This window comes from Marmota monax, unplaced genomic scaffold (genome assembly GCF_021218885.2).
Source record: "Marmota monax isolate L192 unplaced genomic scaffold, Marmota_monax_Labrador192_F-V1.1 WCK01_AAM20220418_F8-fsc00210, whole genome shotgun sequence".
In the NCBI taxonomy this organism is placed as follows: Eukaryota; Metazoa; Chordata; class Mammalia; order Rodentia; family Sciuridae; genus Marmota; species Marmota monax.
In genome coordinates, this window is record NW_026695248.1 from 2,029,516 (window position 1) to 2,042,311 (window position 12,796).

The following is a 12,796-nucleotide window of genomic DNA, read 5'->3' on the forward strand; positions in this document are numbered from 1 at the left end:
GAATGAATATCACCAACCAGAAAAAACCAGCATAGCCCTCAAAATCGGCACTGCCCTCACGTCCTAGCAGAAACGTGGAATGTCGATGACCTTGCCTGACCTTGCCACCAGGCTGGTGACCGCTCCACTCAGGAGCTAGGACACCAACCTGGTAACACCCCTCGAGTCTCTATCCTTCAGCCTCTTCGTGACAAAGCAGGGGTGTCTGTGGCTTTGTTATGAGGTCCAAGCTGGAAGGTAATTTTATAAAAAAGGCTTGGAAAAATTTTAGGTGCTAGAAGACCCAGTGTACTGCTATGAAAATATGATTAAAATAAAAGGATCTGGGGGTCCAGAGGAAGTTCTGAAAATTCAAATTATTAAAGGCAAACAGCTATCTTTAGTAAAAGAGAGTATCTGTGCCATGTAGCTGTTGGGGACACAAATCACACAATCCTCCAATCAGGGCTGCTCAGGCCGGCTCGGCCCATGTGGCCAGAACATATTTTAAACACGCCGTCTCCGTGATGGGGCTCAACAAGCTTCTGGCAAGGCTGCTACAGCCCCTGAGGCATTTCATTTAAATTTAAAATTAGGGAATGTTAAAATATCCAGAACATGGAAGCTATTAGCATTTTAATTCATCCTTAGTACATTACCCAAAGTTATTAGGTTTAGGAGCCCAACCAGTGTCCTTCGCGTAAGGGAGGCTGTAGCCTCGGCAATCTGCCCTCAACAGAGAGGCTCACCGCTTCAGGGCCACTGAGGACTTTCTGGGGTGACAGTGACTGGCCTAAAGAGGCACGGGATGGAAATGACACTCCCATTCACAGGACCAGACTTCCGGTTCAAAGGAGAGGGAATGTCCTGACCCGCTGGTGGGCATGCGTCCCGGGAAACCCCAGGTTTTCCGAACATTCCACGGATTTCAGATGCAGATTGCTCTGAGGACACATGGCTCCTGCTGCACGGATGGGCACAGATGGGCTTTAACAAACAGGAGAATTCTCATTTGTGTTATGAGCTCCTTGTAGGTCAATATTGGCACTGACAATCAAACACATGAGCTTGTTCTGCATGCATCTGGGCGCCCCTCCTCCCCACAGACACGGGGAAGCGCCACAGTGCCCAGGTCCACAGAGAGGCCTCCACGGGCACACCTGCCCCCTAGCCAGGGCGAGCCAACAACCAATCACACACGAGATGGGTGAGATGCACACGGTGGCCTTATGCAGGATGGAGCGGGCAGGTGGTCATGCAGGATGACTGCCGGGCTGCTGAGAGGCCCCCGAGCCCAAGATAATATACCTCCTGCATCTGCTGGCTGATGACTGAAATTCCACAACTAGGGAATCGTTCCTCTGGCTTAAGATGTCTTCACCCCTGTAAGAGAAAACACTTTAAACCTGACCAGCCTTGCGCGTCTCCGTGGGCACCCATCTGTCCACTTTTTCCCCAAAGGGAAAGGGCACAAAAATACCGGGTTGCAAAGAGGGTCCAAAGAGTGTTCCAACTGAGGTACCATGAAAAAGACAGGGACGAGGGTCAAGAGCAGCAACGAAAGCCAACTGATGGACTCTTCTTGTTTGCAGTGCGGCCCAGGTGTTTAAGCAAAGGCAAGGAGATAGTGCCAAGGTCAACTCAGCAGACCCCCGCCTCAACACACTTCCAGGGTCTGGGAGTCAGGAGCGTCGTGTAACGTGGAAAAGTGGGAGGTGAGGGAGAAGGGGGTTCTCCTTAACTGAGCTGCCCCTTCCTAGCCCCTTTAAGCTGAAGAGCCCCCAAAGCCACTGCAGGAGGCAGGTCACTGCCAGATCCCATTCTCCAGTCACGTTCTGCCAGCCTGACCAGCCTGTGGCTTCCAGTGCTCTCAGGGCCACTTACACAGAATCCACCAATAGAGCTGCACGTGCCCTCTTCCTACAGGGCTGCTACAAAGCCTGTGTGCACACCATCGGGTGGAAGCCAGCTGACCCCAGTAACAACCGTCCCCGCCCCTTCACAGGAGACCAGAGGAAACACAGAAAGAAACGCCTGGCTTCTCCCCTTCCTCTGCAGGCAGCTCCGTGGTGTCCCCTGAGCACGGAGCCCTTCCTAAAGGTAACCCGCCCACTCCCTCTCCTTAACTAGAACTTCAACCCCCACGTGTCATTTCAGGCCTAGGGAGCTAAAATGTCACTTGCTTTAAGAAGCAAATGCCACTGAAAGAGAGTCGGGCCTTCCCACTCTCCATCTCTCCCTGAGCTTCTTCAGCTTCATCTGTCCACCAACACGAAAGGATTGAACTCAGAAAGACAGCAGCTGTTCGGCGGCGAGTCTGCAGATCATTCATGACAGGTGAAACCCGTGCAGGGCTCACGGGCTCACGGAGGGCCTTTCTCTCCATGCCTGGGCATGAAACCTCAGCTCCTCTGCCCTTGGAGCAATGTGGAGACCGTGCCATTCTCTTCAGAAGCACACGCACCTTTCCCCTGACGTGCTGAAAGTGGGCTCAGCTTCCCCAGGAACGGATGACTTAAGTTTTAGACAATTCCGATTCCTGGCAGGCCACTGTACCCGCTCAACTCGGTAAGCACTGCGTGTTCCGAGCTTTTCTTTGTTACTAGCAGATGGTAAAATCTCTATCTGCAGAGTTGTTCCTTAGCTCTGTAAAAAGGACAAGATTGCCATTCCTCAAACATATATCACCAAATGTATTTATTTATTTTGCACCAAAGTGGAGGCAGCCAACTGCTATGATATTATTTATTATTTATTGCAGATGCATAACAGTCCCAGAAAATGAACCTTTTAAATCAACTCCTTTTAAAAGACGTATTTATTTTTGGAATCTTTTTTTTTTAAATAGCACATGAAAAACATGGTAAAAAAACAAAAACATTTTGATCATTTCCCATTTATTTTTAATCTATCAATTGAGGTTTCTTGTAGGGCTTCCACCAAAGCCAATTATGGTGGTTAAATGGAAAGAGATATCTAGACATGAAATTACCATTTCCAAAATTAATCCATTCTTAATCACATGGTAACAACAGGAAACGAAATAATAATGATGTCTACGAGCCTGAAGTTTTCTCCTTTCTGCTGAGCTCCAAATATTTTATCAGTATGTCTCGTAATTATCCTTCTGATGTCCCACGGAGAACACAGGGATGGTGAATATCATCTCTAGGTTAACTTTTTTTTTTTTAAATCAAGAGTTCGATCACCAAAATGATGTCAGAAAGAAGGCCTCATGTAGAAGGAACAGCAATGTCTAAAGAGGATTTGGCTCACCTCTACCCAGAGCAGAGGAGCTACCCATAAGCCCAGAGCTGACCAAGAGCTGGCCAAGCTTCCTGAATGAACCCTGGTGCCAGCCAGCCCCGTAGTAACCAATAGTGAACTCGAGCCCCACCAAAGCAAAAGAGGACACATAAAACAAAAGGGACCCTTTCCCATTCAGAAAGAACAATGAAGAGAATCGAGAACAAAGTGTTAGCTATTACAATTTTTTACAGCCCCCAAGCAACAAAAGAAAAATGCAGTCTCTCTTTCTGCAGCGCGCACACACACACACACAAATCGTATCTGTGTAACCTAGAAATGTGGACTAGAAGACGGAAGAGTGAACAGAGAAAGTACAGATGCTCAAGCTGGCCAGCGAGGGCTGATGGCATCCCCCGTCTTCATGAACTGCCCATTCACCAGATCTGTTGCAATCTGTCCCCGGGCTGCCCTGCAGGAGGGAAAGGCGCTGGAGCACAGCCTGACCCTCCAGCTGAGCCCCGGTTGACCCAGCAGACTCAGCTGGACAGGAGGAACTGCCTCCCTCCCTCGGGTACTCTTCCATGGGCAGCCTGCTGATATCTGAATGGAGGCTCCAAACAAATTACATCTCCCAGGGAGGAGATTTTAGTCAGTGATCTAGGAAGCCAACTGTACCCCTTAACTAGAATCATCAGCATTTTATTCTGACTTTCTAAAAAAAAAAATAGCCCACTTATTGTCTCAGGGGTTGGGGATTTGTATTGGTCCATTTTTTGTTGCCCTGACAAAATAACCAAGGTTAAGTCCTATATAAAGAAAAGAGGTTATTTAGTTCACAGTTTTGGAGGCTCAAAGTCCAATATTGAGTGATTTTTATCTGGCCTCTGATGGGGGCCCTCTGGGTGTACCACAACATGGTAGATGGCATCTTGTGGGAGGGTATGAGAGACGGAGAAAGAAGTCACATGGCAAGATAGGAAGCCAGAGGGACTCGGGTCAAGGCTGGCTCCTGTGTAACAACTAGCTCTCAGGGAACTACCCTTTTGAAGGTAGCACACCCTGCCCCAATCACCTTGCACACCCCAACACCACCACACTGGCAACCAAGCCTCCAGTCCTAGAACACCTTGGGCACCCACTCAACCCTATTCAAACCGTGGCAGGGGCTAAGAAACAACTGAGTTCAAGGAGATGAGAATAATCTCATCCAACTCACCTCTCACCTACCTTTTGGAGAACGATACCATGTTATCCATGTTGTTTTCAAATATCAGAAATACAGTTCGATTTCCTCCAAAAGCATTTCCTGAATGCCACTATCAGATGCTGGGGAGACCACCAGGACTGTGACCAACCTACCCCACCCCTGAGAAGGTAATGGACAAGGGACAACAGGATGCAGGATCAGGGAGGAGGGGAAGGAAGAAGAAGGACCTAAATGTTCAAGACGTGCAGGTTACTATGAAAGGTTGGCCTTTGAGAGGAGTGGAGGGAGTGACCCTGGCCCTCCATAGACCACCGATTTCTTTAACAAGCTGAATCCCACATTTTAATCCTCATGTCTTTGGTTTGCAGGTTTGATTTGGAGGGAATAAGCCAAGGGCAGACACAGAGAGAAAAACACAGAGGAACACTCTCTGCTTCCCCAGAGTGTGCACGGGGGCTGGACCTCAGCAGCCTGGCCACTGAGAAGACAACCTTCCAGACTCTCCGAGTCCTGGAAGGACACACTCGCTTTCCCCCCGGGCACCGACGGGCGCCTCCAGGGCAAACAAGGAGGGGACTGGCAAGAGCTGGGGAGAGGAGAACGTTCCCAGAGACTCTCCTGCTTTCTGGAGCGGCACATCAGCCGCTGTGTGTAATTAAAGAAATTAAATCAAACACTCCAAAATTATAACCAATTGTTTTGAATTTAATGAGTCAAACTAATTAGCATCTCTTGTTATTTATAAAGCAAATGATAAAAGATCAGTAATCCTTGCTTAAATTCGAGAGAAGCAAGGCTGTTGAAGGGTCCTTGCGAGTTGCCTCCTCCCTCTGCAGAGCTGGCGGAAGGCGGAAAGGTTGACCGGGGTCAGGGAGGCGACAGCAGACAGGGAGCAGGTGAGGCTGCAGTCAGGCCTTGAGAAGGAGGCAAGAACCCTGCAGCTGCAGTACTTCCAGGCCCTGAGGTGTGGTGGGGGCGGAGGTGATTGTCATGATATGGAGACAGAGAGGGTGGTGGTGGCAGAGAGCTGGACATAGTGACTAACATCTGTCATCCTACCCGCTCAGGGGGCCATGGCAGGAGGATCGCAAGTTCAGAGTCAGCCTCAGCAACTCATCGAGGCCCTGAGCAACTTAATGAGACCCTTTCCCAGAATAAAAAATAAAAAGGGCTGGGGATGTGGCTCAGTGGTAGAGCACCCCGGGCTTAATCCCAGTCCCCTCCACCACCACACACCCAAATTTGCTGAACAGTGAGAACCAGTCAACAGCGCCTATTACAAATCCCCAGATCCTGAACACCATCACTCGGCCCCTGTTCAGTCACTCGGCCCCTGTTCGGTTACTCGGGATTTTTGTCTCTGAGCCAAGCAACTTCAGTTCCATGCCTGTCACTCATCTGCCCAGACAGCACTCCCCACCCCCTAGCTCCCCACTGGCGTTGTAAGTGAGCACCCCACCCCACATATTATTTCTAACCATGGATTCCTTGAAAAGGTCAGTCCAACCTCTTATGTGCTTGTCTTGGCCACAAAGGTTATCTCCATCTGAGTCCAATCTTGACGATTTCCTCCGAGAGCATTCACAGGTCTCTACCTTGGGTCGGCCAACAGTTCTTTCAGAATAGGAACTGGATGGAGGGTATTATGTGCCCCTAATTACTCCTGTGCTCTACCTTTGGGAAACTGTGACATCAAAGGGAACCGCAAAGTCACAAACGCCCCTAGACAAACTGAGCCCACAAATACATTTTGGGATGATCTATGCCACCTTCCCAAGACCCATCTGGCCCCTATTAAATCTCACTAATGACAACACCTACTCTACATGGATTTTACATGAATTATTTTGTTTAATAATCCTGAAAAACCCCAAGGGACACTACCCTCAGTTTCCAGGGAGGAACAAGAGGCTCCGAGGTTAACTCACACGTGACCTCCCTCGGCCAGCAAGCCACATCTCCTTGATGGGAAGTCAGGCCATCTGGCTCCAGAGGAGGAATTCTCAAGACTCAGCTGTTCCGCCTCCCTGGGGAGCCGCCCCCTGACAAGCCCTGATGAAAGAGACCCTCATCCTTGGTTAGTAAATGCCAGGCAGAGGGGTGTTCATTTTCAAATCATGACCATCCCGGTTCATCCCTCTGAGATCTGCTCAGCCTCCTTGGCAGGTGGACCTCGACTTGAAGAATTCTCCTAAGAACCTGCAAAACTGGGGTGCCCACTTCAATTCAGTCCCTGAATTGAATTTTGCCAAACAGGTTTCAGGAGCTGTAAGTTTAATCCATTTTATCCATTCCTAAGGGTGGAATTCTGAAGACTGGATTCCTTAGGAATCACAGGACATCTCAGGAAGTGCCTTTGACCCCGGAACTAGCACACGGCTCCCACTGCCGGAACCCAGTACTGGACCCCGATCAGGCTTTTACTCATCATTTACTGGGTCCCAACTCCATTTCCAACTCTGTGGAAATGATGCCTTTCAAATCTCTCGTAAATATACGCCAGTGGGTTTTGAGGGAGAAGTGACAGCTTTGCCTTTCCAAGGGTTAAATGTTTGTCCCGAGGGACCCTAAGTCTCCGTGCCATGAGAACAAGTGTCAGGCTCTAATGGAATTGTTCCATGATAAATAAACCACCAGGCGGTATGACAAGCAGCTCTCAAAGAGGCTTTGCACGTAGTATAAACAGCAGAAGTTAATTTGAGTTTCTTAACAGGACCTTTTCCTCTACAATATAAAAGTGCCCTGGGATGAAGCAATTACTCTGATTTACCATCTTCTCCTTGGTAGAATATAAAGATGCAGCAGAGCCTCACAGAAGCAGTAACTTAACCAAATGAGACCCACTTGCAAAGTCCCTACTATGCTATTTCAGAGAGTTGGCTTCCCGGCAGCGGCTCCGGGGTGCCATCAATCACAGGTGTTGCAATGTGAAGGATGCTTCCTCTCAGGGCTTTCCATGGGAGAGCCAGTAAATTATTTTTTCTCCACCCAATGCTCAATTAAATTTCATTTTCACTTTTACAGCATCAGTTTCTAAACTTCAGCTCTAAGGAATTTTAAAAGACATCTACAGGATGTGGCAGATTTGATGGCCTGCCTGGGTTTAACTCCATCCGCTTGCTGCTGTGGCCACACAGGGTCACCAGTTGGTGTCTTAAGATGCAAGGTGGCCAAGTCCTTTCATGTGACTTCAGGAAGGTCAGGCTCCAGGACCCAGAAAGCCCGGAGATCCTGAGCACTGGTCCTTCAGAAATGGCCCATGTTTTTCTGACTCGAACCCCCAACTTCCTTTCCTCCCAGAGCCACTAATGAGATGTATGTCAACTGGCTGAAATGGGACAGTAAGGAACAAGAGTCACCCGGGGTTACTGCTGCCCACTGGACTGGACTACTTTACCTGGGAGGGACAGAACTAGAAGGCCACAGTGAAAACAAATAGGGCGGACTTCACCAGAAGGCGGAATGAGGAGGACATCATCAGACACCTCTGAGGTCCAGCCTGACTGTCATGGGTCATCACAGGAACCGACTGACTATTTTGCCTCAGAGGGAAAGAGACCCTGTTTTGAAGATGACGATGACCTGCTCAGCAGTGAATCAGCTTGGCCAGAAGTTTTTAGTAGGCCAAGAAGCTAGGGAAGAGAGAAAGGACTGAAATCCTCAGAACTCGAAAGAAAACACAGAAGGTCCCCGTGAGGGTGAGGAGGAGCCCTGCAAAGCCCTTGGGAGCAGTTCTGGGGCACCCAGCAGGGATGCAGCTCGTGTCAGAGCAGCCGGCCTCCCCCTCCCCTGGCCCTCGGCCTTTTCTCTGAGGGGTCCCTCTTCCTCCCACCGGGGCTCAGCAACCTGACTGCACCCTACCCTCTGGGGCCCACTTTCTCCCACCTGCTCACTCTCTTGAGGAAAAAAGGAAACTCATTCAAGGTTCCCCACAGTTAAAAACGGTCCGCCCTCCGGGCTACTCTGCTGTGTAGCTCCTTTTGGGATCCCACTGGGTGCTCTGCAGGGTGCTCTTCAGGGTGCTCTCCAGCGCCTGGTCTTCCTCCCCTGGGTCTGGGTCTGCTCCCCCAGCCTGCTCTCAGCCTCCTTACGGGGGCAACCCCAGGTCCTCTCACTCCCCAAGGGGTCCTGGCCTCCCTCCTGCCTCCAGGCTACTCCTGAATTTCCTTTGTGAGTGTCCCTTCCTGGGACACTGGGTTATGTGAAACCTCGTGGGACAGTCTTCCTGACCGCCATCACCCATCCCTCATCTTCGGGTGCCCAGACGGGACTCCAAGACTCACCCAGATCTCTCACATCAGCTCCAGATCCCAAAATCCCCAGGGAGCCTCCTCCAATCAGGTTCCCTGGCACTGCCTGCGCTGCCTGTCCACCAAGGCTCACCCCACCACCACCACTCCAGCCTCTGCCTGACGGCTGGGATGGCGACATAACCCACCTCACTGCCTGAGTCAGAATCCTGGGCACCACGTGGACTCCAGGGTTGCCCAGGCCACTGTCCCCCAAATTCAGCCAATGCCCCAGTCCTGCCAGCTCCACTCCATGAATACTACTCAAACGTGTCCACCTCTGTCCTCCACTGTCACCTTTCAGCCCAGGCTGCCACTGGCCACAGCACTCCCTAAGGGGTCTCCTGGCTGCTCTTCCTGTGTTCCCCAAAGGTCCGTATTTCAAGGGCTTGACCCCACATAGTGCTCTTGGGAGGGGTGGGACCTTTGGGAATGGGAGCTACTTAGGAACATGCCCTTGAAAGGGATGATGAGACCCTGCTTGTCGTCCTCTTGCTCTCTGTTTTGGTTCAAGATGTGAGCATTTTGTTCCTAAACAAAACTCCTATCATTATGTGCTGACTTCACCAGAGGTCAAACCAATGGGACTGCCCATTTTCGGTCTGGAACCTCCCAAACTGTGAGCTACACCTTTTTTCTTTGTAAATAAGGGGCCACAAGCATTTTGCTATAGTTATGCTGACTATTACAACACTAAAGCCAGGTGGCAATTCTAAAATAGAAGATTGATCATGTCACTGCCCTGCCCTCTGGACTGAGAACAAATCTGGGAGCCATTGCACTATGAGACCTAGCCTGCTTATCGTTTCAGTGTTGGCCCTCAATCCCCTAACCTCTATGCCTCACCCTATCTCTAAGCCCCGGTATGTGCTCTTCTCTGTTCCCTGAACACCTCTGCTCTCCACCTGCCCACCACCTCCTGATTCTGAAGGTCTCCATTTAGTGATGACCTCCCCAAGATCATTCCCAGATGCACATCAACACACCCGGTGCCCTTCATGGGATGTACACAGAGCCCCGCCTTCACCCATAGTCACACTTCTTATGCTAATTAACGGAAACCTCTGTTAAACTATTAATTCCCTAATAATAAACATCTATGTCTACTTTCTATAAAACTGAATCCTCAGCACCTAACGAGTACCTGGTACAGCACAGACACTGCAATAAATGACTTTAAAAACTGGAAAAATGCAAGATAAATGTTTTCTTTTTTCTCTCTCCTTTTCAAAATTTCACCCACAGGCAAAGCACATCATTCGAACCAACACAACTTTCATCTATTCAGATTCTCAGTCCTAAAATCTTCTTTATGGTTTTTGAGTTTAACAATCATGGGAATCATAATAAAAGTAATATTAAGCTACTGCCTGGTGCTGGAACACTGGTCAGAAAGACCACATTTGCTTCTTGTTTTTCTCTCTCATTGTTTCTGCAAAATACACAATGTTAATAGATAACCAAATAAATATAAAAGTGAAATCTGATCCATGTTCCATAAACATTATAATGCACATTTTACTGACAAAGCCCTTTGATCAATTAAAAAAAAATGTGGGGCTTAGAAAACTTAATTTGCCAAAAGTCACATAAGAACTGTGAGAATCAGGGTTCTAAGTTCCACAAAATTGTGGATATTAAAAACAACTTAACGGCTGGGCATGGTGGCACATGCCTGTAATCCCAGCAGCTTGGGAGGCTGAGGCAGGAGGATCTCAAGTTCAAAGGCCAGCCTCAGCAAAAGTGAGGCATTAAGCAACTCAGTGAGACCCTGTCTCTAACTAAAATACCAAATAGGGCTGGGGATGTGGCTCAGTGGTTGGGCACCCTTGAGTTCAATCCTTGGTACCCCCCCAAAAAAAAGTTTGTGTTAATTAAACCTTCTAATTTGAAAAAACCTTAAAACCTTTAAATTTATTACATACAAGGTGCCAACTAGATATAAAAAAGACATCCAGGACCACAGCCTACACACAAGTTTTGGGGGATATTTCTCCAACTTTCTATGGTGAAAATCTGTAGTCAATTAAGTGTGACCTACAGGAAGACATTAGGAATTATGAATTATTTGTACTCTATGGTTCTATAATTCAACCTGTGGGATGACACTAAAGATGATTAATTCTATATACCCATACAACACAGTGTCAGGAAACCAAAGAGTCTTCTTATAGTTGATGTATGACTCACAAGTTCCCAATTTCAATGGAATGTATAATCTATCATAAAAATATTGTATTTGATCCATAAAACATGAAATATCTTATATATCAATGGGCTGCCCTGGCAAGATGATAATAATCACAATTCTTTAAGAATTCTTGCAAAGAGTACACGAAGTCTATCTGCCATGTTTGCTTCATGTTACCTTCAAATGTCTTCACCCCTTCCTCTTGTATTCCCTCCCTTCAATGGGACTGCCCATTTTTGATCTGGAACTTCCCAAACTGTGAACTAGACTTTTTCTCTTTGTAAAGTAAGTGGCCTCAAGTATTTTGCCGTAGTCATGCAAAACTATTACAACATTAAAGACAGGTGGCAATTTTAAAATAGCAGATTGATAAAGCTAGGTTTTACCAAATATTTTTTTTTATGATTGGCACAAAGGGAAGTGCCACCATTAAAAAATCTGCATGCATTAAAGAAGGTACTGCAAGATCCTCATGGGAAACCTACTACAGATTGCACAGCTCCAATCCAAACATCCACAATCCAAAATCTCCAAAATCCAAAGCTTTTTGAGAGCCAACATGTTGGCATGAGTGGAAAATTCCACACCTGACCTCATATAATGGGTGTCGGTCAAACACAGGCATGCTAAAAATATATTATATGAAATTACCTCAGGCTATGTATATTAAGTGTATATGAAATAAATTTTGTGTTTAGACTTGTGTCTCATTCCCAAGGTATCTCATTATTATATACACAAATATTCCAAAATTCAAAAGAATTGGAAATCTGAAATGCTTCTGGTCCTGAACATTTTGGGATAAGGGATACTGTGCCTGTAGAAAATCATTAAAGTTGAAGATTTCTTGAATAAGAAGCAAATGAGAGAAGAGAGAAGACACAGCCAATTCTCCCACTGAACGAGAAAGACACTTCCTATCACTGGTCCCATAGTTTCTATGGATGCTCCACCATCTCCTAGAGATTAACCCGGGGCCAGGAAAGAGGAGACCCAGCTCAGCTAAAAGAATAGAGAAGTCAGAACCACTCTGTGCCGTCGGCCCTCTTGTCAAACACAGGTAATAAAACCAAACCATACATTGATCAGAGGTTTTAAGAAGCAAAGGAAGCAATAAACACAGACGTACTTGAAAACACTAAAGTGCTCTGTCAAGGTGAAATATTAATATCTGGATGGAAGGTGACTAAAACATCCACAGTGCAGAAAGAAAAACCACTCCTTCTCCAGGTCAGACAGGTAGCTGGATGGAGCAGGATGGCATTCAATACTGGCTCTGAGCCCTCACTGTCCTGTTCAGGAATGTATACCATTCATGACTGGGATTTTATTATTGCGTTATTTATACATTATAAAATAAAACCAAAATTAAAGCCAATTTAATATCCATTCTTAGAAGACTGGTGAGCAATTATACACTATTTCAAACAATGGAACATTGTAGTCATTGGATGGAATGGATCTGAATGTATACAGATGGAAACACACCCAAAACCCAAGTATTAAGTAAAAAGGAGCTCACAAAGAGCATGGTGACATGATAATCTCTCTAATATAAAATAATACGTGCACCTTCATAGATACATGAAAATTTTAAAATAGTTTTCTCAGAGGTGAATGATGGACTGGGGGGTGCATTTGATTCGTCTGCTTTGCTTTGAGGTTTTAAAAGCAAATATTACTGTTGTACTACAAAGTATTCTATTTTTAAAATATTGACAATGTAAGTTTTCATTTGTTCTTCCCCTTCTGAGCAAAGTGTGAAATTAAGACAATGACTATTACATGCAGCCCAGGATTATGTGTTCTGAAATACCAGGATCCTGGCTCTCGACCCCATCCAAGAAGAGAAACTATATCAATCTCTCCACAAATCTAACC

At 47.0% G+C, this 12,796-nt stretch overlaps 1 protein-coding gene across 3 annotated transcripts in view; it reads right to left on the reverse strand.

Moving 5' to 3' along the window:
- Positions 1 to 12,796, reverse strand: part of Aff3 (ALF transcription elongation factor 3) — a 534,054-nt gene that overhangs the window by 412,203 nt on the left and 109,055 nt on the right. For 2 of the 3 annotated variants that reach the window (XM_058578305.1, XM_058578304.1), the window contains exon 3: positions 1,288 to 1,362. The exons of the other annotated variant lie outside the window; for it this stretch is intronic. In XM_058578305.1, the coding sequence (XP_058434288.1) occupies positions 1,288 to 1,362 (75 nt within the window). The remainder of the gene's footprint in view (positions 1 to 1,287; positions 1,363 to 12,796) is intronic. 3 annotated transcript variants of the gene reach the window in all.